We start from the raw sequence: 23,984 nt of genomic DNA, 5'->3' as shown, positions 1-23,984 counted from the left end.
ATTGCACGCTGTCAATATGAGGAAATTGTTGTGTGGAAAAGACAATTTATTTTATTTTAGTTTTACATACAGCACATTAGCGTTTATTACAGTCAACAAAGCTTTTTTTTTTACTTCTTCTAATGAACAGCACAACATACAAGTGAGTCTGAGGACGAAAAGAGGCTGTTATAATACATAATCAAAACCATTATTCACAAAGTGCAGAAATAACAAATACTGTGTTCAAAAGGAGATTGTGCATTGAATTTTTACCAGTTCAAGCGGATCAAAAGTGTAACACAGTGCTCCCATTTTAGGTATGATGCAGGATAATATTTAAAAAAAAAATGAAAAATACATTGCACTGGACAACACAGAAAGGACAACTACATTCACATAATTATGCACAGGAATAGCTGACATGATTGGCTATTTATACTAAAATGCAACTTTTATAAATGTAGAAAATATCACAAGAACCTGGTCATAGAAATGTTAAAGCAGGGTAAGAGAACATGTCACTTCTCAGAAACAAATGCCTGACGGGGAAAAAGATCCACTCCTCTGTGAGGTTTGAACCACAAACTGATAAATACACTTTCTCCGACTGGTGTGGTTAATTCATACGCATGCATCTCTGCAAAACAGGATTTTAACATACTTCTACGTAGGAGTCATTTCCGTCATTTATCATGAGAGAATGAAGACAATGTCAAACGCTGTACAGTGAAAACTTGGAGTCATTTCTAAATGACAAGAAGTTCTTTCTTCCCACGTTTCAGAGAAATGTTTTGCTCAGCATCCTCTTGTTCATGCACTCAAATGTTTTTCTAACTCTGCGGAAAAAGCTTCAGAGCTATTCGCCGGTTTCGTCCACTTTTCCGCCAGGCTCAGAGAGGTCTGTTTTCTCCATCATGGTGTAGGGAAAAGGTGGAACATCACAGCTAGTGAAGTCCAGTTTCTTGGAACCGCCGCAGTTGCTAAAGTCTAGTTTCTTGGCGCTGTCACAACCAAAATCCAGCTTCTTGAGCCGAGCTAGACTCTTGATGCTGCCGGGGGGCCTGCCGGGGCTGACCTTGTACCCCGCTGCTTTGGTGGTGCCAAGGGGCCTCCCTGGACTGGTTTTGAATCCAGCTGCTCTTGTGGTCCCAAGTGGACGTCCAGTACTTGTACGATAACCAGCTGACTTTGTGGTCCCTGATGGCCTCCCTCTCCTCCCGGACTTCACTATGCCCTTCTTTTTCTTAGAGCCATCGGGCCCTGGAGCCTCACTACCCCTGATTTTCACTGTCTGAGGCTGAAAGTCGTTCTGGGCGTCTTGCATCTGACACGCCATGACTTTGTGCATGCTCTGTGGCAAAGGGCCGAGGCCGGCAAGGGAAAGCTGCAAAGCAGGGTTTGTCGGCGTTGGGTAGAATTTGTTGATTGTTGATTGAGTGCTACAAAGATCAAAGTGGCTGGCTGGATGACAGTCCTCTGCCAGTCCACTCATACAGTAGTCACTGCTGCTGCTGGTCACTTGATGCATCATTTTCTGTTGGGGGTGCAGAGAAATAAAATAAAAAATTAGGTAGGAAAAACTGAAAATGTACACGTACGTATAAACAAACACAAAACCCCTAGGGAGCAATTTAATAGCTTTCTTTTGGTGGAGCAAACAGGCCTTTTAACGTTGCAACACTTAAGTTAACCTCGCTTTGTCTTAACACAAGCTAAGTGCAATTACAGTCTGCAGATAAACACTGCACACACAAAAATACATTTTAGTATTTACTGCGGAAATGCCCGACCATATCAAGAACGTAAAATGAATAGTTCGTACCTCATTTGTTGGTGGATGTTGGATTAGAAAGGGTTAATTTCGTATCGCATACATTTTTCTTCTCTGACAGCCGCAACATCTTTGTGATGGCGCCGCACAAACTACGCCCTGGTGTCCATGGGCATTGACTTGAAGCGGGACTGCGGTTTCTGCTGGCAAATTTATAATCATTTAATCCTTTAGACAGAGGTTAAGATGAGAGAGGCAGCCATTTTCGCCTGGAAAAAAAATTTAGTACAACAGGATGCACCGACCGCGCATGCGCACGTGGGCTTCCTGCAAACGCAGGACCCCATCACCGCTGATCCAATGTGGTGCTGACAAATGAAGCATATTAAACAAAGAAGCACCTTCACGACAATGCGTACGCCTCTAGTTACAACGTAACCAAGATTATGATATTTTACTGCAACTAAACAATTACATCATTTATGAGAACCTCTCTCTAATTACTCTGTTTAATAAACAATGTATCTGCATCACCACCACAGGTCATTGTTAAAAAAAATATGTGCCAACAACTGTCACAATCACAACAATGGGGCATTTTCCTTTTTTATTTGTAGAGTTTTTATTAACATCCAAATGAACTTAAGCACAGACGCTGGATTTATGGAGCAACTGCAGTGCCAGGTAGCAATATACATTTAATCAGCATTTCTCCCGATGCTCATCTCCAATCTTTTGCAAGATTAAGTCCACAGGACTTAGGTTTCCCTGATGAGCTTGGTCAGCTTCTGAATCTTTGTTTTTGTGGACATGTCCACATACTTGTCGCCGATACTGACGATCATGCCACCCAGGATTGAAGAATCCGACTGTTGAAGAGGATAAAACAGTTGAAATTACAAACGACTCAAAATTATTACTTTATTTTCTGTTAATCACCTTCAGTTACATTGAAGATGAAGTCTCAACAACTTCCAAAAAGGTAATTTGTATGATTCTGTGATCACACATTAAAATTGTACCTTTGTTTCCAGCTTGATGGTTTCACCCTTCTGAAGAAAGCCCTTGAGAGCAACTTTCAGTTCAGCAAGATTGGCCTCATCCAAAGGCTGAAATGAATAAATATTAATTGGGTGATTTACAGGGTATCTGCAGTAAAAAGCATATAATTAGTAACTTTGAAGTAAAATAAGTAATATGTGATTCAAAGAGGATGTGCATGAACTATCATACTATACATGTCCATCCATTTCATACCTGAGCAGTAGTGACGGAGCAGATGACCTCTCCACGGTGTGCGCTCATCATCTTGCCAAAAGCAGTGATAACATCACCAGTAAGAGTCAGACGACCATTGTCAGCCAAAACATCTGCAGAACAAAAAGGCAAGATACACATGAGTGAAACTCACCACTTCTCCATTTCTTTTCCTCTGCAAAATGACCTTGACTTGAGAAAACGCTGTTATTCAATGCATAACACTCAGTCACTCACATCAGTTCAAAATAAATATATATTTTAAAAAGGTTTTGTCCTGTCTGGCTCTTTAAGTGTTCACTTTATGTCTTAATTTTAAACAAAAGCTTCAAAATATATTCACACCAGATCCAAGGTCACACAGAACTTAAAAGATGATTGAATCATAGCTTATGTGGTAATGCTGCAGTGAAAAATCCATTGTGGGACTGAACAGTTGGCGAACTGATTTTAATCTAGATAATTTGTATTTGAGGAGTCGTTTTCACATAATCATAGTTGTCCTGATTAACTGAAAACATTGTTTAACAGACTTCTTTCATATTTGTGCTGGGGATTGTTTCAAACAATCCTTCCAAAGATTCTAAGAGTCTACAGAATGAATAAAATGCGAACCAGCCAAGTAATGCTTGGTTGCAGACCATTAAGTCTGACGGTTGTTAGCTCCCCTTGACCTCCATAAAGGTCAAAGGAAACCAAGAAAGACACAAGAGCTGCAGCCTATTTCAATGTGTTTCCATGAGCTTAACTATCCATCCAGTTGTCTTTTAAAAAAAAAAAAGAAAGAAAAAAAAAGAAAAGAAAAGGACACTGTCCAGATAAAGGATTCAAGTAAACATGTTTTTTGTGAATTAAACTTCACATAAAACAGAAATGGTTTGTGTATACCATTCAACACATGTTTGTATAACATTTAATTTGGCACAGATCATAAAAATAGACCTATATGAGACAGAACCAAGTCTGTTACATTTATGTTAAAAATACATTTTGAAACACTGCATGTTTAAGTTTTCCCTATGCGATACTTCCAAATAACTAAAATGTTGGTAGACATCATGCCAGCTGACAAAAAACAAACCTATATAATGTAAATTATTTGCATTTTTGTCCTAATGAGCAAACATATACCATGGAAACATGGTCATTCCTGTGATTTTATGTGCAGTATAAGATTAACAGCATTAATATTGAATCTGTTTGTGGACTATTGTTCATTTTACAAACCGCTTTTAATGCTAAGAGTGAGTACTGGGAAAAACCTTAGTAGGTCAATTTAAATTCCAGTAACCTCTGTTTACCTAAGACTGAAGACTCAAACTTATTACATTCACTCACAACACCAAAAATGGGTTGTTTATGTATGATTAGGAAAACCCCCATAATCAGCCAGAGGACCAAAGCATTGAAGCAAAAAAGACCACTTAGCCCAGGTCATTGATGACTCACTGATGAGGTTGACAGTGATAGGGGAGACTTTAGCCTTTGCAAGAGCATCATGGAAGGTCTTCTGCTTGAGGCTGCGCTTCACATGGGGATTCATTACAATAGTGGAAATCTTGGGGTCCTTGATGAGGGTCTGGGGAAAAAGATGGCACACAGAAATAAGGCAATTTAGTTTATGTATGAGAGGAAAAACTACATTTGGTTAAAACACTTTAACTTGGACAGTGATAAGATCATTCCTTGGATATAGAGCACTTTTAGACTTCTTTATTATATTATATCATGCAACACACCTGTAGCAACATCGTCTTGAGATAAAGTGTTGCGGAAAATAACTACCTTCATCATGCACTGGCCTGATGAGCTGCAATCTATAAAAACTGCAGCCACATTTAGAGCTAACCTCAAAACCTTCCTATTTTCTCAGGCCTATGAACAATATTAGTGTGTTTTAGTGTGTGTGTGTATTTGTGGTTCAAGAACAAAAAAAGTTGTACACATCACACCATTAAAACCCTGCATTGACTTCTAATCATTTTCAGAATCCATTTCAAAATCTTTTCACTTGTTTTTAAAATCAGTCGACATCTTTGGCCTAAATACACTGCTGAAATGCTAAATCATTATGAACCCACTAGACCCCTCAGATCATCAGGGACCGGTTGATTCGTCCCTCAGATAAATACTAAGTAGGGGGGATGCAGCTTTTAGTCACCCTACTGCCCGTTACTGGAATCAGCTTCCTGACGACATAAGACAGGCCCCATCTGTAGATTCATTTAAAACCAGAATAAAAACCTGTTCTCCAAAGTCTTTGACTGACTACTACCTGTGATCTCAGCACAGTCACTTTAAATGCTTAATGCGTTTACATCATCATGCTTTTATGCGTTTAAAGTTGTGTTTTAATTTTTATCATGCTTTTACATGTGTTTGCATAGTAAACACTCAGTTTTACATGTTTAATTTATTTTCATTGGATTGTTTTTTATTTTATTATCTTCACATTGGATTTTTTTATCCAATAACTTTAACTGTTCTGCTACAATATTCTTTTTTATTTTCTGTAGAGCACTTTGAATTGCCCTGGTAGGAAATGTGTTATGTAAATAAAGTTGCCTTGCCTTCAACCTATGAAAATGTGTGCTCTGTATGACCTTGCTATACCTAGTATGTGTGTATGTAGGTATTGTAGTGTGGTATGAATAAATATATGTTGTTTCTTTATTATTTATTTAATCTTTTCATCAACTAATTTCTTTTCTACCACTGCATTGCATATGCTAATTGCTTTTATGTCTATTTTTTTATGTAAACCACATTGAGTTTTCTTGTCATGTAATGTGCTCTATAAATAAAGCTGTCTTGCCTCTACACCATTAAACTACAAATATGTGCTTGCATTAAATTGTGTATGATTTTTTTTTTTTTTTGGACTTACAGACACTTTTCCCAGCTCCTGCTCCACTTGGTCCAGTTTGTTCTGCTTACTGGCAGCTGAGAAAAGAGCAGTGGCATAGCGGCCCTCCACTCCATACACCTGGATGGGAGGCTAGAAGGAAAGATACAAACACATGACCTAAACGACCACTAATCATTTATATAATGAACTGCAGAGGCGCCGTTTTGTTCCGTGCAGCCTGACGTTATTTACCTTAATCAGCTTTGCTGCAGATCTGATCACAGACGTGCTGAACTGGCGGGCCTGGACAAGCAGAAATAGCATTATTTCAACACTGAGAAACCAGAACTTGAGCGGATAAACTTGAGCGTTGCACCGTTGACGTTAAAGACAGTTAGCTAGCAGGCTAACATATTAGCAGTCATTCAAGTGCAATGCCTTGTGTAAGTGTTTTTGGACATTTAGCGTTACCTCTTGGTCTCCAGAAAGCATACAACACTTAGATAAGTTCTTACGCTATAAAAAACTCAGTCAGAACTATTATAAAAGGATTAAAATCACCAAAATCATTGAATGTCTTACCTGCTGTCCTAGCATGTGTGCTGCCATTTTCTCCTACAGCTGTCCAGAGTGGAACAAACGACTGCGCATGTGCAACTGACAGGAAGACGTCTAGCTGTGGGTAATGTAGTTTTTTCCAGTGTAGCACATTCTGTACGGAGGGGGAGAGGCCATCTAAACTACCACAAATGTTTAAAAACGCTAAAAAAAATTAAAATAATAAGAGCCATCAAAAACTTTATAAATAACGTTATTCTTTTATTTTAGTACATTTATATTTATATTTCCTATCTGAATGAGGAACATTTCTTAAAAGCCCATTTATGATGGTATACTACTGACTGATGAACTTTGCTTTTTTTTTTACCACTTGACATGAGCCCACCTCACTTGACGAAATGTTTTACGCACAATAACCCCTTGTAATAGATATGCTTATCCTGACAGGATGAGATCTAAATTTAAAATACTTCCAAACATGGATATAAAGAATTAATTCTTCTGAGGGGCAGTTCAATCCCACCCACGCTCTAAAACTAGCTGGACATCGAAGAGACTCACTGTTTTGGATAATTAATTTTCACCACTGGGAAACTAGTCTCATGCTCCACCGCACTGTAGATCCATGCAAAGAGCCATGTAAAAATATATATAGTACAAATTATAATTTTATACAACACATACACACGTCTGGACGACACACTAAATCTTAATCTCATCTGATCCACTCATCAGTGTTAGCCTAATTTGAATAACCCACTGACACAGTTTTGTAAATGGAAAGTTTCCAATAGCTCAGAACTCATTAATTATGAGGTGTACTGATGTTTTAAAATATGTTGGCCGCTACGAAAGTTGTTTTTTCCCCAGGTTTTCTTGTGTATTCTTTACTTGTGCCAAAACATGCTGTTAAAATGCAAAAGCACAAAATCATTCAACATTTCTGAAATCGATCAAGAATATTTTAATTTTTGTCTGTTGCCTATCTACTTGGTTGGTTCTTATAACATCAACAACTTGAATGTCTACCATGTGACATGAACCCATGGAGGTTGTTTTTTATATTTATTCAGTTGTTCAGTCATTCCCAAATGTTATACTAAAATCAATAAGCTAGAAACTGTGATATAAAAATAAACTCATTCACCATTCTTATAAAGAGAACAAGATGATGACCATTTTTATCTGTCGCCTAGCAACAGTGTACACAAGACTTAAACACAGCAATTGAAACTTCAATGAAACCCATTTCAAAGACTTAATTTAGAGCAAATGAAACTGAGTATATAGTTATATGGACAAATCAGTAGAGCTATGCTTTATTGAGATAAATCACTTGGCTAACTGCTAATGGTGCAAAACTTAATATATTTGCTGTTCGCTAAAATACATATTTTTTTGAGTGGTACCATTAGGTGGTCTTACAAAGTTGAATCAACTAAATGAATCAATAATAGGCTTTTTCACAGCAGACACTTTGACTTGTAGAAGAAGTCAATTAAACCATAGCAGCATGACAGTGAGACAATACACACAATACCAGGACCTTAAATGAAACAGCTACATGGAATTCAGCCGTCATTATTTTTTATTATTTACACCTGTGATTTTCCTACCGTGACATGTAAAATGTGTTCTGTGAAAAAAGCCTATTATTTTACATTTTCATGATTATTTTAGCTACTATGTTGTTCATATGACTATTATATCGTTTTAATAAAATAGTCATAAGTCAGTAAGAATATTTTTCTTTATAGCTGCATTATTTTTTATTATTTTTTGGGTGCCTTGGGGCCAGAAGTCCACAATAAACTGAGAAGGCACATACATCAAATATCATCACCTTTTGAAAATGTTATGGACAGTGTGCTGACAGAAAAAAATCATATTTACACATCCAACCAACACATAATATCACCATTAGCTTAATTTGTTAATGTGTTTGGCCACCTGATGGATGTAGTCCAATATTCTGTCTCCTTTAGCTAATTATAGTCTCCACCAACTCCAGAGACAATCTGAATGTTACTACAGGTTTGACTTTTGGCACAAAATACCTTCTAACTTTGTCTGTCAGCCAATTGGTGTTTGGCAAGTAGCATACAGTTGTTTCATCAGAGCTTTTTTATGTTTACCTGCTGCTGGGGACACCATACAATCTACTGTATTTGTGGGATATAAAACCAAAACAATGACCCAAAAGAGGCAAGAGGCTCGAGATCACAAGTTAGTTGTTTCGTTATCTTGAGAAAACAAGCGTTGTTATTTCGAGGTCACAGGATAATCAATGCATGTCATTCCTCCATGCATTAACCATTATGTTGAACCAATGCTACATCTATAATAGTGCACTCATAATAGTTATTACACAATTGCTGTCACAAAAGAGAAATCATGGAAGAAGTCTGAAGAGATGCACTCGGCGGTGGCACATCTCACTACTACACTGTCCTATAGCTAGAAGTCAGACTACAGAGCAGAATCTCTGATACTAAAAAAATACTTAGACTGATGTGTGTCTCCATGAAAAGATAATAAGTGTTTCCCCTATATTCATTTAGCAACGCCGCTGCTAAAATTTCAGACAATCATTAATATAAACGAGCGACTCATGATTTTCACTCGCACACTGTGCGAGCACAATAACACCCTACGTTATTGTGGATTTAGTCATCCTCCCTCTCTTCGTTCTTCAAAGGACGTCTACGTGAAAGGTACAAGAGTAGCGTAGCTCCGTTAAGGAATAAGGCAGTGCGTGTGTGTAAGTGTGTGTAAATGTGCGTGTGTAGTTGTGCGAGCGCAGAGGGTGAGCGGCAGAAACATGACATGAACGTGAGCGGAGCAGAGGAAAAGTTTAGCAATTAGTTGTCAATCTGACAGTAAATGTACAGTACAGGCTGTTTGTCAGTTCATAAATGCTGCATCTCCTCCAGATAAAGAAAGTACTCACCTATCGAAGGGGGTTAGCCCCGGAGTTAGCAACTACGCGTTAGCTTAACTTGACCTGGCTCACTGAAGGTGGACTGACTTTTAAGGTGGAATTTTAGTGTCAATCTTAGCCGCTGTTTAACAGAGAACAGAGAAATGTCTGGTTGATGAGTCTCTGTCTTGAGTTTTTCATATGCCCCCCTCAACATCCCCCCGCTCCAACGCTGTCAACCTAGGGGAAACACTGTATGTATTGTTATATTTTCATTAGGTTTATTATTATTGATATGAAAGTGTTAGTGGTATAAACTTGACCATCATGATAGCCAATGGAGTACACTATGCAGTGAATGGTTATGGTTATGCTGATTTATTTAATATCCTGAGGTTTTGAATTATTGTTCACATGAAATGGATAACTCATTCATGCATTCTCACTTATGTTGTCAAGTAAACATAGCATATCCATGTGGCTTGAAAATGAAGAATACATAGTTTTCAACATCCGAGAAAATATGACCTCTCAACCTGGTGGTCCTGGTGGATGAAGGGTCTATTAGCAAGCTCGTTTTCTCGAGATAACGAGATAAATAACTCGTGATGTTGAGATAACGGCATTTAAAAAATAATTGTAAGCACGGCCGTCTCGTCTTCCGTACTTTTAGCTAAGTTAATGCCATAATAAATTACTGTTTTAGATAACTTTTCTTTGAACTGTAGCCTATGTAAGCACATTATCTTTAAATACATTTGGAAAATAAAGACGATTCAGATTTCCTTTTTGATCTTCCTTCGTAAATTAACGTTGCTGGCTCTGATTTTATAGCAAATTATCTTTAAAACTAGTGTTGTATAAATTAGGCCCAATAATCACATTGTAGTAGTTTATTTTGTTTTTTTCATGAGCATCAAGCCAACCCAACTCAACTGACCCCAACCAAAGCCTACTATGTTATCGTTGTAGGACAAAATGTATATATTTTGTGGGCTACAGTTTAGCTACTTACCAACCAACGGTAGCTAACCAATGAATGTGTTTTGTTTTATTTTTGGGTGATGTTTTTTTTTATGTCTGTTGGTCCTGACTTTGCCCTGTTTCATCCAGAAGGGGGCAGATAAAACAGAAATTACACTATTCAAACCATACTAAAAAAGTAACTGCTTGACCTTGGTCGTTAAACGATGAGAAGTACATCATTTATATATCATGTGAACTAGTTAAAACACTTAAGTCCCCACCAACCAAACTGCAGGGACGCACGACAGTTGACGCATTCGTTTTTGGCGGAGCGCGCGCACACACGCACACTGCTGCGAATGACCAGAGAAGAGCCCGCGAGGACGTAACTTAGCGTAGTCGGGCCATCAAAACGTAACGATATATAGCGAGAGAGAGGTTTTTCCTGAGGGATTTTAAAGCTGGTCGGCTCGCTAGCTGACGGCAAATTAGGCATGGACGACAAGTCATTCACCAAGGAGTTGGACGGATGGATTGAACAACTGAATGAGTGCAAACAGCTATCAGAAAATCAGGTCAAAGTACTCTGCGAAAAGGTAAGCTCTGCGCCAGGAGGGCAGGCGAGCTATTAGTGTACCCATCACCCGCTCTCTAACGTTAGGATGCAGCTAGCAGAGCGTTACATGTTATGTCGCATGGTTTGTCGGGATCAGTACATGTATTTGCTGCACTAACGTCAGCCAATGCATGTGTGGCCTTGCTTTGGAGCACACCATTTGGCTGCAGCTGCACGCAGTACATTGCTAAAAGGGAAACCACTCGCCAAGAAGATGGAGGGGGATGCCTGAGAATATGTTTTCCCTAGCTACGCCCACCCTTGGTACCTCTTCAGCACTAGAGTGCACCGGCACATCAACAGCATGTAATAATCAAGTATCCTCCACAATCTGAAACTGGATAAATATTCAGTGTTTGGCTCTGACAGACTTGTTTACAACACATGTTCATTGTGCGCTCCTACACTGCACCACACTGTGTTACCTGTTTACCAGCCTCATCCTGTGTTTTTTTTTTTGTTTTTTTTTGGTACCCCTCCCTCTAAGGCTAAGGAGATCCTGACGAAGGAATCCAATGTGCAGGAGGTGAGATGTCCGGTGACCGTCTGTGGAGATGTTCATGGTCAGTTTCATGACCTAATGGAGCTGTTTAAGATAGGTGGGAAGTCTCCAGACACCAACTACCTCTTCATGGGAGATTATGTTGACAGAGGCTACTACTCTGTGGAGACAGTTACGCTCCTGGTTTCTCTTAAGGTAAAAAAAACTGATGCTTTAATATTAATCTAGATGCCAAGGAAATTTCAGATACAGATTTGGAGCGGGGCATGTGGTTTGTAAATTCATTTTTCTTTGCAGGTGAGGTTTCGTGAGCGAATCACAATTCTCAGAGGGAACCACGAGAGCAGACAGATCACACAAGTGTACGGCTTTTACGACGAGTGCTTGAGGAAATATGGAAATGCCAATGTTTGGAAGTACTTCACAGATCTGTTTGACTATCTGCCCCTCACTGCACTGGTAGATAACCAGGTGAGACGATGTAGTACATTGTGTGATGTGCCATGTGAAGCACAGATACATGTGATTTATTTTCTCTTTCTTTTTGTTCAGATTTTCTGCCTACATGGAGGGTTGTCCCCTTCAATAGACACCCTGGAACACATCAGAGCGCTGGATCGCTTACAGGAGGTTCCTCATGAGGTAGACTTTACTGTCAAAGTATGCAAATGTTTACAGATTTCTATTAAGGATTATGTACCAGCAATGGTGCTCCAACTTTTGCCAACTCTTTACAACATAACTTATCCTGCTAAGCTTGCACATTCTGCAGATTTCCATATTCCATCCTAAAATCTGTAATTTTACAATATGTGACATTTTCTCATACTGTAAACTTCTGTATATATATGTAGATTTTAAGCGTAACAACACTGCTTTCCTGCATGTTTCAGGGTCCAATGTGTGACTTGTTGTGGTCAGACCCAGATGACCGTGGTGGTTGGGGCATCTCCCCCCGTGGTGCTGGTTACACCTTCGGGCAGGACATCTCTGAGACTTTCAATCATGCAAACGGCCTAACTTTGGTCTCAAGAGCCCACCAGCTGGTGATGGAGGTACCTGCTGAAAGCAGAACTTTTTTTTTTTTTTAGATACAGCTACTACAGTACATAACATGTTGCAAATTTAAAAGAGTTAACAAATCTTGTCATTTAGGGCTATAATTGGTGCCATGACCGAAATGTAGTGACGATCTTCAGCGCACCAAACTATTGTTATCGTTGTGGAAACCAGGCAGCAATCATGGAGCTTGATGACACATTGAAATACTCCTTGTAAGTAATCTTTTAAAATATGAATTACATTGTGTTTGGCACATACATATAGTATTCTACAGCTCTCTTCACATACAACATATTTTTTACTTCTTCATCCTAAAATTTTATTTATATATTTATACCACCTATCTTTTGTGGTAGTTCTATTTTTCTCCCTTTGTATAGACACTTTTTTTTCTCTTACCTTACATTTTTGATTGTTATTGTACCACTACACCAAGACAAATTCCTTGTATGTGAAAACTTACTTGGCAATAAATCTGAATCTGATTCTTAAAGACAATTTCTTGTTTATTTCTATTAAGGACATTTGTCCTTAAATTCAATTCATGCTGATAAAAAAATAAAAAACAGATAAAAAAATTTGAAAATCCAAGTTGATGTGTAGTCCTTTTCTCTCTTCATTTCAGCCTACAGTTTGACCCTGCACCACGCAGAGGGGAGCCCCACGTGACGCGGCGTACTCCCGACTATTTCCTGTAAAGATCTCCACACGTGGGAGGGTGTTGAGCGGAGCTGGTGAGGATGGCAACAGGCCGCACAGAGGCTTGAGAAAAGAAGCATTCATAACCCCATGGACCAAAAAAATGTGTGCCATAATCACAATGAAATGGAAACTATATTAACTAGCTAATACCACCACCCTTACAACCTTTTTCTCTCTGTGCATGATGTTTTTATTGCTAGAAATGATTGCTACTATGAACAATACCTTCACAAATACCTGCTGGTTTGTCAGGAAAAATGAATGAACTAATGCTGAGAGTAACAACTAAATGTAAGTGATCTTTGTGATAGGGCATCAATGATGACCAGAGTGTGTTGCTATATACAGTATATAAGCTGCATCTTTCACTTGGCATGGCCTCAAATCAAAGGTTGCAGTAAATACAATGTGAACTTATTTTCTTTTTGTAACTAAAGCGCAACAACAGTTTATTTTGTGAAGTGAGATGATTAGGGTTAGATGTCGGGAATGTTCTCTTTGCACTTTTGTATTTGATTTTTATCACATGGCACTGACAGACTGCGTTGTTTTTTATACCCTGTTACAGTGTAAGTAGCTCTCTTTTTGCTCTGCTGTCTCTACTGGGAGTTAATGTTATTAATTTAAGTAGGCAATATTGGTACAAATGACATCAGTGGTAAAAGTAACTTGCTGTTTTGCAGCCACAACTATACAAAATAAAGTCTGAAGTTGCTTCGTCATTTATTTCTAACAGGTACATTTTTTTTAGCTTTACTGGCCACAGCTCTCACCAGTCACCACTAGATGGAAACAGACACCCAAAAAATCTGATGAGAACTGATGAAATAATCTGCATGGTGATAATCAGCCTTACTATGAATGTGTGCAGGTAACAAGGGAATTAAATTTCTGTATCAGTTTATTTTCATTACAGTCATATATTTATGATTTGAACCATGAAGGGACGAACAGCTGGTCTGCAGCTGCCATTCAAGCCATGACTAATTATGTATTTCATTTAGTTTTGGGGTTTCTTTTTGGAAATGTTGACAAGCACAAAATATAGTGAACATGTACTTAGACTAATATTTCCTTTTAAAAAAAATACAATAAAGACTATATCCATTCACCTGAACATAGAGTACATTCACCTAGATGAGCAGAGATTTAAAAAATATGAATGAGGTCAAATTTAGCCATTCTCAATGTCATTATGTGTATGCACATATATATATATGTGTGTGTGTATTCATATATGCATATATATATATATGTGTGTTTATGCATACATGCTAGCATTGATCTACCAGGTAAATACATAGTAAATACAATATACATACATAGTAGGCATTTACCCAAAAACATTTTAAACATTTGGAGTGGCATGTGGAGAGAAACAGCCTTTATCCAAGACTTTATCCAAGCTCTGTTGTGAATACAAACTGACAAAAATTAATAATGATAAATATAGAAATAATGAAAGTAATTGGTACAGAACAGACAGATACAATTATAAGAATAAGAGGAAAAAAATATAAGAAAGAAAAAATAAATATGTAAATCTAAGCAGTTCTATTAGTTAAACTATATATACTGTGGTCTACGTGATTAATATCCTGAAGTGGAGTAAAAGCAGCTATAAGTTTACCTCAATATGTCAAAACCGGATCCCAGATGCAGAGGAATTTGTCCCTGGATCCCCTTGTGTGTTGTTTTTAATTTTGTTATTTATTTTAGTTTCTCCCATGAACCAAATATAATTGAATAAAACAGTTACATTAAATAATTGCTTTTTAATTATCTCGTTTTAAGGGTCACCTTCTTCTGAACTACACACTCGTATTATCTGATAACGTCAGGCTGTTGTTTTACTAGTTTTAACATTATATATTAATGATTTACTGCCTGTGCATCAAGTCAGCGAAAATGTCATTAACGGATGTGCTGCTCAGCGCGCGTGCGAAAATAAAGTTGAAAGTGAATTCGTCACCTCAGATGTTTACGTTAAATTCAATTGATTTATAGAAGAATATGACATCATTTTGTATTGTCTGAACTTTTTCCTGTCGGTTACTGATCGATGCAACTACACTGTTGTTCAGCGACTCCCTGTTTTTGAGGCAGGACTTTTAGTTTCTTAGTGAGATTCCTTCCACTGGGGGATGTGGTCTGTGTGAGTATATGTGTGAGTGAATGCGTGTGTGTGAGTGACTGAGTGTGTGTGCGTGTGTGTGTGTGCTCACTAGCTGTGCTGACGCTGCTGCATGTAAAATTAGCTGGCTGCAGCCTTTCAGGGACACCTCTTGCGGACCGCCGGAGCCCACAGTGCAGTAAGTAACCTCTCCGCATCTTTTAATGACACACAAAGATGTCGAAATTCAAAAACACCAGCGTGCACGTTTCGTCTCTAATCGGGGGGGACGGGGGTGTGGGGTGGGGTGGGGTGGGGGGGAGAGAGTCTGTCATTTAGACGCGAGAGTCTCCTTTGAGAAGCCCCGCTGGATGTGGGGATGTGGCAGGCTGATACTAGTTGAGTCTGGGGGCGCACAGCTGGACAATTATCGGGCTGGACAGATGTTGCACCTAATTAGCCGTTTGACAAGGATGATATTTGGATTATTATTGTTTGGTGGATGCTTTTCACCGCTGTGCTCAGCTGCAGGAGCACCTTCCCAGTCCAGATTTGACTGGTCTACGTCGGGTTGAACAATTAACCACAGCATGTTTACCCTCCCGACCACTGAGAGAAAGCAGCTTCTCTCAGTGTCATAGATGTCGGATGTATATGAAACGAGGGCTTATATGAAATCAGCCTCCAGATGCTGCTCGTAAGCGATATCTTTGTTTGTGAGGAGTTGCTGTGAATTGCAGGTTAATGTGTAGCCACGCAGGCCGCCTTTGATTGGCTGAGAGTGAGGGCAGAACCAGCTGAGGGGTTTATAGATCAAAGGCCGTGTCAGTCCAAAGTTCAGTCGTCTGATATAACCTTTATTAGTAATTTAGCATCGATTAAAGCTGTTAACATGGCTTTGACTGCAGCTGCCTCCTGTACAAATCATACCCACTGTGTGTTTCAGTGTTTTGCTGGATAAGCTGTAGTGAAAGGGGTGTTTTGTTGCCATCTCGTGAGAATCCCATGGAGTTTAATTCAATTTAAAGAGACAGCACGCCTCATGCACTTATACAGCCGCCAGCAAAAACAAAGAGAGAGAGAGAGAGAGTTTTCTGTTTTGTTGTCAATCCAGCAGCCATCTTTGGTGCAGTTTCAGGTGGAGGTTTATCATGCTGCTGCGAATCCTTGTATAGCCTTGATTTACTTTGGCTGTGCTCGGTCCTCTTAGAGGCACAAATGGTTAAAAACCAGATCAGACTGGGTTGCATGGACCCACACACACACACACACTGTCCTTCACTGGGGAGAATGAGCATGCATGCACACATCCACAAAGCATGTTTTTGACAGTGCAGTGTCAGTGCAGGCCAGTTTTATCTGGTTGCAGATTGTGAAATCATAAATGCATAAACATTTAATGAAATACTCACTAGAGGTGATAAGAAGCCCAAATATTGCATAACCTCCTGTGCTTTGCTCACTGTACCCTTATATGATTTGTAATTTATTGATAAAAAATTAATGATTTGTTTGGCCGTTTGCAGTCCTTCACATGCAGAGGGCTTCGTCACTTTCCAAGAGCTGCTTTTCAGCCATAGTTTGGGGGTTGGTGTGTGCCCATAATAGAGCTTTGCAATTTAGCGCTTCACAACCCTTGTGTCAGGTCAGCCATTGCCATAGCAACATTATGCTGAATTAGCAGCATGGCAATCCAGAAAGGAGCTCTTTTTTTCACAAGTCCTCCTTCTCTGACTTGTGTCTGCAAAAGAAAACAAGGACTGAGAGGCTGCACAGCGCTGGAATTCAGGAACAATATGAGTCACTATTAGCGTAACACAGTGTAGTTATGAAACACTTTAGTTCACTGGAGTTCCAGTGTTTCGTGCATTGAGAAACCTCTGATATGATTTTTTATAACATTTCCTTTTCACCAGATAAATATGGCAGCAGAGCTATCCACTTCCATAAACATCAAGGAGCCCCGGTGGGACCAGAGCACATTTGTGGGCCGAGCTAAACATTTCTTCACTGTCACAGACCCCAGAAACATCCTCCTCACCAACGAACAACTAGCACACGCGCACAAAATCATCACCGACTACAGGTGAGCCAGGCTAGAGCTACAAGGACAGATGTATCAGTAGAAGTCCACTTAGAGCCGCTGTTAGGAGGATTTCTGTCTTTACTGTCTCTCAGGCAAGGTATAGTCTCTCCGGGGTTGACGGAGGACGAACTGTGGAGAGCCAAGTATGTTTTCGACTCAGCTTTCCATCCCGATACTGGGGAGAAGATGATCCTCATTGGCCGCATGTCAGCGCAGGTTCCAATGAACATGACGATCACTGGATGCATGATGACCTTTTACAAGTAAGAACTTGTAGGAGTCTTATATCAGACTATAAAACTGTGACTCTAATTCCCACTACTACTACTACTAAAAATACGCTACTGCTTCTAAAGCTAGTACAACTACTACCCCTACTACTAATATAGATATAAATATTGTGCATTTATATATATATATATATTACTGGAGCACATTTGTTTAGAAGAAAATTTAGTTTAATCCCAGTAATTTAAATCTTTCAAACTCTTTCTAAAGAAGTCAAATTTCAAAGTTTGCAAATTGAAACCAGAAAATCTAAACTTTAGCTGGAAAATAAAGCTGCTAGAATGAAATCTGCATCTTTACACTTTCCTCAACACAAACTGCACTGTTTGCAATCTTGCAGGACAACTCCGGCTGTGTTGTTCTGGCAGTGGATCAATCAGTCCTTCAATGCAATAGTCAATTACACCAACAGGAGCGGTGATGCTCCAATCACAGTCAGGTAAGAGACGGACGTTTTTTTGCCACTGACACCAGCTCATATTAACCCTTTTTCATTCAACACTGTTTGTGTGGACTGCTGATGTGATCGATGACTCTTCTGTTTGCAGTCAGCTTGGCACAGCTTATGTGTCTGCCACCACGGGGGCAGTTGCCACCGCTCTAGGACTAAATGCACTAACAAAGGTATCAGTTCATCTAACCCCATTCTACATCTCATTTTAATGTATTGACCTCAGACGATGGCGTCAGCCATGCACATATAGTCTCTTTGTCATAGAAGAGCCATATTATGCACAGGGTCATGCTCTGTAATCGGCATGTTGTCCCGCCAGCTATTAATAAACGCTGATTTATAGTAGAAAAGCATAATGCATATACACAATATCAGAAATATAACCTGCAATAACCCGCAGTCCTTCACTAGTGTGAAAGGTTTGCGCCAAGCAGAATAATGTGATGTGATTCTGTTTCATTTCCTTCCTTCCTATTTTTGTGCCTCCTTTCTTCTGCTGCAGCACATCTCACCCCTGATTGGACGGTTCGTTCCGTTTGCTGCTGTAGCCGCTGCTAACTGTATCAACATCCCACTGATGAGACAAAGGTAAGGAGAGTGCATGATGACATACATGATCGGAAATGTCACTGATATCAAAGATTGTAAGGTCTTTTCTCTGAGTAGGCTAAATCCTCTTCGCTCCCTCCTGTCCTCAGAGAACTTCAACACGGCATTCCCGTAACAGACGAGAATGACAACAGGTTAGGAGAGTCGACGAAAGCCGCACAGCAGGCCATCTCTCAGGTCGTGGTCTCCAGAATCCTCATGGCTTCTCCAGGAATGGGTATGAATATCTTTGTATCATCAGTCAGCTGTTGGCATCATTTAATTGACAGTTTTAACTGAAAATGCATGACGTAATAATATTTTAATTGTGTCTTTTCAGCTATTCCCCCGTTTTTAATGAACCATTTGGAAAAGAAGGCCTTTCTGAGGGTAGGCATGTTTCTGATTTAGTTTCATTCTTTGAGACACAAACTCACAAAAGAGGAACGCATTTGCTCCTCGACATCAACTTCATCATCACTGACTTCAAATACCGTGAAGGTTTAAGCTAAACTGTGGGAACTCGGTGTCCCACTCTGCCTCTGCCACTCGGTTTCCTTTTAGTAATCACACATCAGAGCAATGAAAAGCACCGAGGACATGAGGCCACTCTAGTATGGGAATTCACCACTGCTTTTGTGCCCCTCATTCGTTTTTCTGCCTGGTCTTTTCAGAAGTTCCCATGGATGAGTGCACCTATTCAAGTCAGCCTGGTGGGATTCTGGTGAGTCGTCAGAGATGGTCCACCTGATAAGCCACCATGTGTAATTCCTTTGAAAGTACAACCTAATTTCTTACAACATGGATATGAAACCCAGTAATCTTAATGTTTTTTATATCGCTTTAAATGTTGTTAAAAGTTATAGTCAAGTTCTCTTGTCAAATCTCACTGTAAATAGAGTTCAGAAACCTAATCTGTGGCCCAGGCATTCATATTATATTTAGGATAAACTGCTAGTTGAGGTCAGAAGGCTGATTTTTACCATCTTGACCAATATATCCTGCACTGAGTTTCACTGCTTCCTGGCTTCACTTAACCTCCTCTGACCTCAGGATGAGCAATTACACTCATGTGTAACATGCCTTTAGTTCAGCTCAGATGACGTGACAGTGATCAGCAGCACATCCTGTAAACTAGCGCACACACACGCACACACAAACACACTTTATAGACGTGTCTTGTCAAATAATTTGAGACACATGCCACAAATTTTAAAGCTTGTAGACAGGAAACAACCACCTCGCTCCGACCACTAAATTCACCCTTCGTCATGTTCATTGGATATCTTTTTAGCCACACTAACGGTGTGGCTCAGCAATCAGTCGGTCAACCACTTTTGTCCAGACTGAAGTCTCTCAGAAACTATTTTAATGGTTTGCCATAACTTAGCACATGAACCCATCTTTTAATATTTGTGCAAAAACACCCTCTAAAGTTCAGCTGGAATATGAGGCTTCAGCAAAAAAATTTGAACTTTTCCTTTAAATCAGCGGTTCTCAAACTTTTTCACGTCAAGGACCCCTAAACTGACATAAATTAGACCACAAATCCCCATTTGATAAGATTTAGCTTTTAGATGTTTTTTGTTACAGAAATTGTATGAAACTCATGACCAAAACAGTCATACATTCAGTCATTGTGTTACTTATGGATGGAAACTATAGTGAAAATAAATGATTCCCCTTTTTGCTGGGGACCCCCTGGAACCCCCTCAAGGACCCCTGGGAGTCCCCAGATGCCACTTTGAGAACCACTGCTTTATATGTCCCTGGAGGATGAATCCTAATGACTTTGGGGATCCCCTTACTGTTCCTCTAGCACCACCATGAGGTGGACATCTTTGTGGTTTAGTCACATGTGTCGACAACTGGATCACCCTGAAATTCAGTACAAGCTCTCACGTCTCCTTTACAACCCCTCTGAATTTTTCTCGTATTATCATCAAGTCAAAACCTTAATTTGTCCAATACTTGAGTTTAAACTAATGACATTCACATCAGCCTCAGTTGTACTGTCAAAGTGCTAATTAGCTCTTTAGTGCTAAGTAGCTAATGTTAGCATGCTAAACTATGATGATTAACATGGTTAACATTATACCTGATAAACATCAGCATGTTAGCATTATCATTGTGATGTTAGCGTTTAGCTCAAAGCACTGATGTGAAGCAGACAGCCGCTGGTGTGCCTGCAGACTGTCTTTTTTGACAGGTGACGTCAGAACAGGAAGCTCTGGACTGTATGTGTGCATGTTTCATCGGTCTGTTTTTATTTTCAGCCTTGTGTTTGCCACCCCACTGTGCTGTGCGTTGTTCCCTCAGAAGAGGTGAGTGAAAGGTTTAAACTTGATTGTGAGGAAAAAGTTTTAATTATGCAGATTCTCCGTTGCATAATACAACTTAATGTGTTTGACGCATTAACCCCTGCATTTCTCCCCCCCCCGTCATCCAGCTCTATGTCAGTCAGCGGCTTGGAGCCGGAGCTGCAGGAGAAGATCCGGGCCAACCACCCAGGAGTTGAGAGGGTGTACTTCAACAAAGGGCTATGAGTGTGCAGCCCCCTCATCCAAACACTGCCATAACACAGCTGCAGGCTCAGTCCTCGCCTCTCTGCCAGCCCTCCTCATTCAGTGTGCCAAAGTTAAGTTTGTGTCTCCTCATTTCCACCATTCAGATGGATGTCTGAGGACTCCCTCTCTCAGTCAGTCTCTTTGTAATGAGATGTTTGCTTTTGTCAATGTGATTGTTGATTTTATTGTTAACTGCTTGAGAAGATTTTCTCCCCGAGTGGGCTGGATGAAAAGTATGTTTTACCATGACAGATATAGTGGCCCGTGTAAGACCGATTTAAATGGACATTTTACTTTCTGTACAGTATTTTCTTTTGTAAAGTTGGTGACTTGTTGATCGTATGTCGCCGCCAAACCATTTTCACACTCTCCTACCTAAGGTTGGCAGGCAGTTGATGATAATAATCAGATTTTGACCATTGATTAGTCAAAGACCTCTGCAATTCATGCATTTGCCAAAATCTGTACTCAGATTTTTTTTTTTTTTTTTTAGACCTCTCAACGATTGCAACCTCCTACTCTCAACAGTGTTATTTTAAAGAATGACATTCACTTTTCTTCACTTTAATTCAGTTCGTTTTGCCAAATGAGTGACATTCAACAATCTGAACACAATTTTCCAGGGATCCACCCTATAAAATGTGATGCTATGAAGGTGGCAGCCATTGACGGGCCAACACGGTGCTATTTGATGTCTTAATAATCAGTGTTTATCACAGTATTTATTCTGCTTGCCAAACATGCATGAACAAACCACTCCGCATATGAGCATCATGGTATTTAACTATGGGGCCTCTGCTTCAAAGAAAAATTCAGGAGAGCTGAACAGTGGTGACAAACAGTGTTGTTGTCAATCTTTTCAGCAAAACACGCCGCTTCCATAATCCCCAGTCCAGGATTTTGTGATTTCAGTATTCCACCAAAATTGAATTCATTCATTCATGCCTTACACAGACCTATTTTTTTATGTGACTCACTCTGTCTTCTGTACCTTTATGCCGCATCCTAAGAGGTTTGATTTTTACCGCACATTTTAGATTTATGTTGTAGTTTTATCAATTGTTTTCCAACTGTTATCGTACATTTTTATATTCATTTGGAGCATATGTTCGATATAGATGTGAAGTTTTGGGGAAAAAAAATGCCAAATATGCTCTCAAGATCATATTTTTCAAGGCAAGGATGAAGATATATCGAAGGATCCATCTGTCCTATTTATGTTTAAACTCTAACTTTAGTCATTAACATTGCAAAGTGAAACATTTCAAAATCACAGTAAACGTAACCACTTTGATCTCAGCCTGATGAGTTTGAGAAATGTGGAAGTTCCCAGCTAAAAGCTTGAATCAGCAACAAACATCCTGCTTAGAGTTTCACTACAGTATTTCATTGTGAAAGTGAGAAACATGTGCACTGTAATAAGCACATACAGTTACATCAGCACACACTATCTCAGCTCTGGCCTGGTGAGCTGATTAAAGCAGGTGAAAAATCATGGACACCTTGTCAGTCTGATGTTCAAACTTTTGTTCTGTACTCGTGCTGCAGCGTCAGTATTCACATGATGATGCCAGTATTAGTGTGTCTGGACACAGTTGGCGTGTGTGTGTGTGTGGGCCTGACGGTTGTTGTGGTGTATAAGACCGATGGCCTGTCTGTGCCACATTAACAGCGACTGTATGAAGTTGGGGTTGTAGGCTGATCTCGTATCAGAGAGACCGGACAGCGAAATCATTGGCCAACTTTAAAATCAGGGATCAGAGGGAAAAAGATGGACTTGAAGCCACAAAATGTTTTAGCAAGTTGTTTGACCAACCTCGCCTCATTTTGAAACTTTAAAAAAAATCATGTATTTTTAAGGACCCAGTGTGTGTTGAAACCATTTGGTCCGATTAATGCATATGTTTACATTTGAAATTTAAATACATGAAAATGCTTGTGAACATTGATTTGATGACATTGCATCTTTTGCTCATCATGGTGTGTGATTTCCGTAAGGTGTTTAATGTTTAATATACTGTAAATCTACTAACATATATTGCTGTATAAGTAAGTTTATTTTAGATTGTCAGTGTTTCCAGAGCGAGTCGGAGCCGTTTCCCCCCCCCCTTGCTGGTTTGAAGTGAAGTTTGTTATTCTAGTGCTAAAGGTAACTGAATGTAGCATTTTCCAATTACAGCTGTTTTCGGTGTGTTAGTCCAGAAAAGCACAATGTTGTAACAGATTTCAAATGCTGCACATTTTTAAAAACCTGCTCAGTTTCCGGTCCACAACGCTTTTCAGTACATCTTTGATCAGCGAGGGAGAGACTGATGATAAATATTAAACTTGCCCTCTGGTAGACATTATTTCTGAGTGTCCTTTAACCTTTAACTGCATCTAACTAGACCTGATTCCTCTTTAATGTGTTCAAAAATGTAAAAAATTAACTCCTTAATAACATGTTCACAAGCTTCAATCTACCAAATCAAAATCAATGTCACTACAGCCAAAGCGATACAAATCGACTTAAAGGGGAATAAGTCATTTACAGTTTGCATTAATTGAAATGAATATTTTTAAGAAAAAGAATATTATGACAAATGGTATTTGATTGTTTTGCAGTACACTGGGGTGATGTAATGTTTAGACTAACTGGATGAAATAAAGATGATGAAATATTGTATGTGGTGTTGGTTGATGTTGACGGCTCCACAGCGCC

At 39.4% G+C, this 23,984-nt stretch overlaps 4 protein-coding genes across 5 annotated transcripts; 2 read left to right on the top strand and 2 right to left on the bottom strand.

The window, feature by feature from the left end:
* Positions 1-323: 323 nt before the first annotated feature.
* Positions 324-2,217, bottom strand: si:ch1073-44g3.1 (uncharacterized protein LOC797133 homolog). The gene is made up of 2 exons (XM_067599033.1): positions 1,805-2,217; positions 324-1,516 (listed from the first exon to the last, which is right to left on the bottom strand). Exon 2 carries the CDS (start codon positions 1,511-1,513, stop codon positions 839-841), a length of 675 nt encoding a protein of 224 aa, XP_067455134.1. The 5' UTR covers positions 1,514-1,516; positions 1,805-2,217; the 3' UTR covers positions 324-838.
* Positions 2,218-2,345: 128 nt separating this feature from the next.
* On the bottom strand, positions 2,346-6,578 carry atp5po (ATP synthase peripheral stalk subunit OSCP). The gene is made up of 7 exons (XM_067599034.1): positions 6,441-6,578; positions 6,111-6,161; positions 5,898-6,008; positions 4,460-4,589; positions 3,011-3,123; positions 2,776-2,862; positions 2,346-2,622 (listed from the first exon to the last, which is right to left on the bottom strand). The coding sequence occupies exons 1-7, from the start codon at positions 6,465-6,467 to the stop codon at positions 2,512-2,514; spliced, it is 630 nt and encodes a 209-aa protein (XP_067455135.1). The 5' UTR covers positions 6,468-6,578; the 3' UTR covers positions 2,346-2,511.
* Positions 6,579-10,386: 3,808 nt separating this feature from the next.
* LOC137189273 (serine/threonine-protein phosphatase 2A catalytic subunit alpha isoform-like) lies at positions 10,387-13,909 on the top strand. Of its 2 annotated transcripts, none has more exons than XM_067599031.1 (7): positions 10,387-10,901; positions 11,409-11,618; positions 11,721-11,894; positions 11,976-12,065; positions 12,317-12,478; positions 12,579-12,697; positions 13,111-13,909. In XM_067599031.1, the coding sequence occupies exons 1-7, from the start codon at positions 10,800-10,802 to the stop codon at positions 13,181-13,183; spliced, it is 930 nt and encodes a 309-aa protein (XP_067455132.1). In that variant the 5' UTR covers positions 10,387-10,799; the 3' UTR covers positions 13,184-13,909. The 2 variants fall into 2 exon arrangements, with proteins under 2 accessions (XP_067455132.1, XP_067455133.1); XM_067599032.1 differs by lacking the exon at positions 10,387-10,901 and adding an exon at positions 10,910-11,227.
* Positions 13,910-15,343: 1,434 nt separating this feature from the next.
* sfxn1 (sideroflexin 1) lies at positions 15,344-23,948 on the top strand. The gene is made up of 11 exons (XM_067599030.1): positions 15,344-15,499; positions 17,217-17,386; positions 17,479-17,649; positions 18,015-18,113; positions 18,223-18,298; positions 18,631-18,716; positions 18,827-18,954; positions 19,057-19,106; positions 19,391-19,440; positions 20,993-21,040; positions 21,166-23,948. The coding sequence occupies exons 2-11, from the start codon at positions 17,223-17,225 to the stop codon at positions 21,260-21,262; spliced, it is 969 nt and encodes a 322-aa protein (XP_067455131.1). The 5' UTR covers positions 15,344-15,499; positions 17,217-17,222; the 3' UTR covers positions 21,263-23,948.
* Positions 23,949-23,984: the final 36 nt, after the last annotated feature.

This window comes from Thunnus thynnus, chromosome 9, assembly GCF_963924715.1.
Source record: "Thunnus thynnus chromosome 9, fThuThy2.1, whole genome shotgun sequence".
In the NCBI taxonomy this organism is placed as follows: domain Eukaryota; kingdom Metazoa; phylum Chordata; class Actinopteri; order Scombriformes; family Scombridae; genus Thunnus; species Thunnus thynnus.
This window is presented reverse-complemented; position numbering and strand designations above follow the sequence as displayed.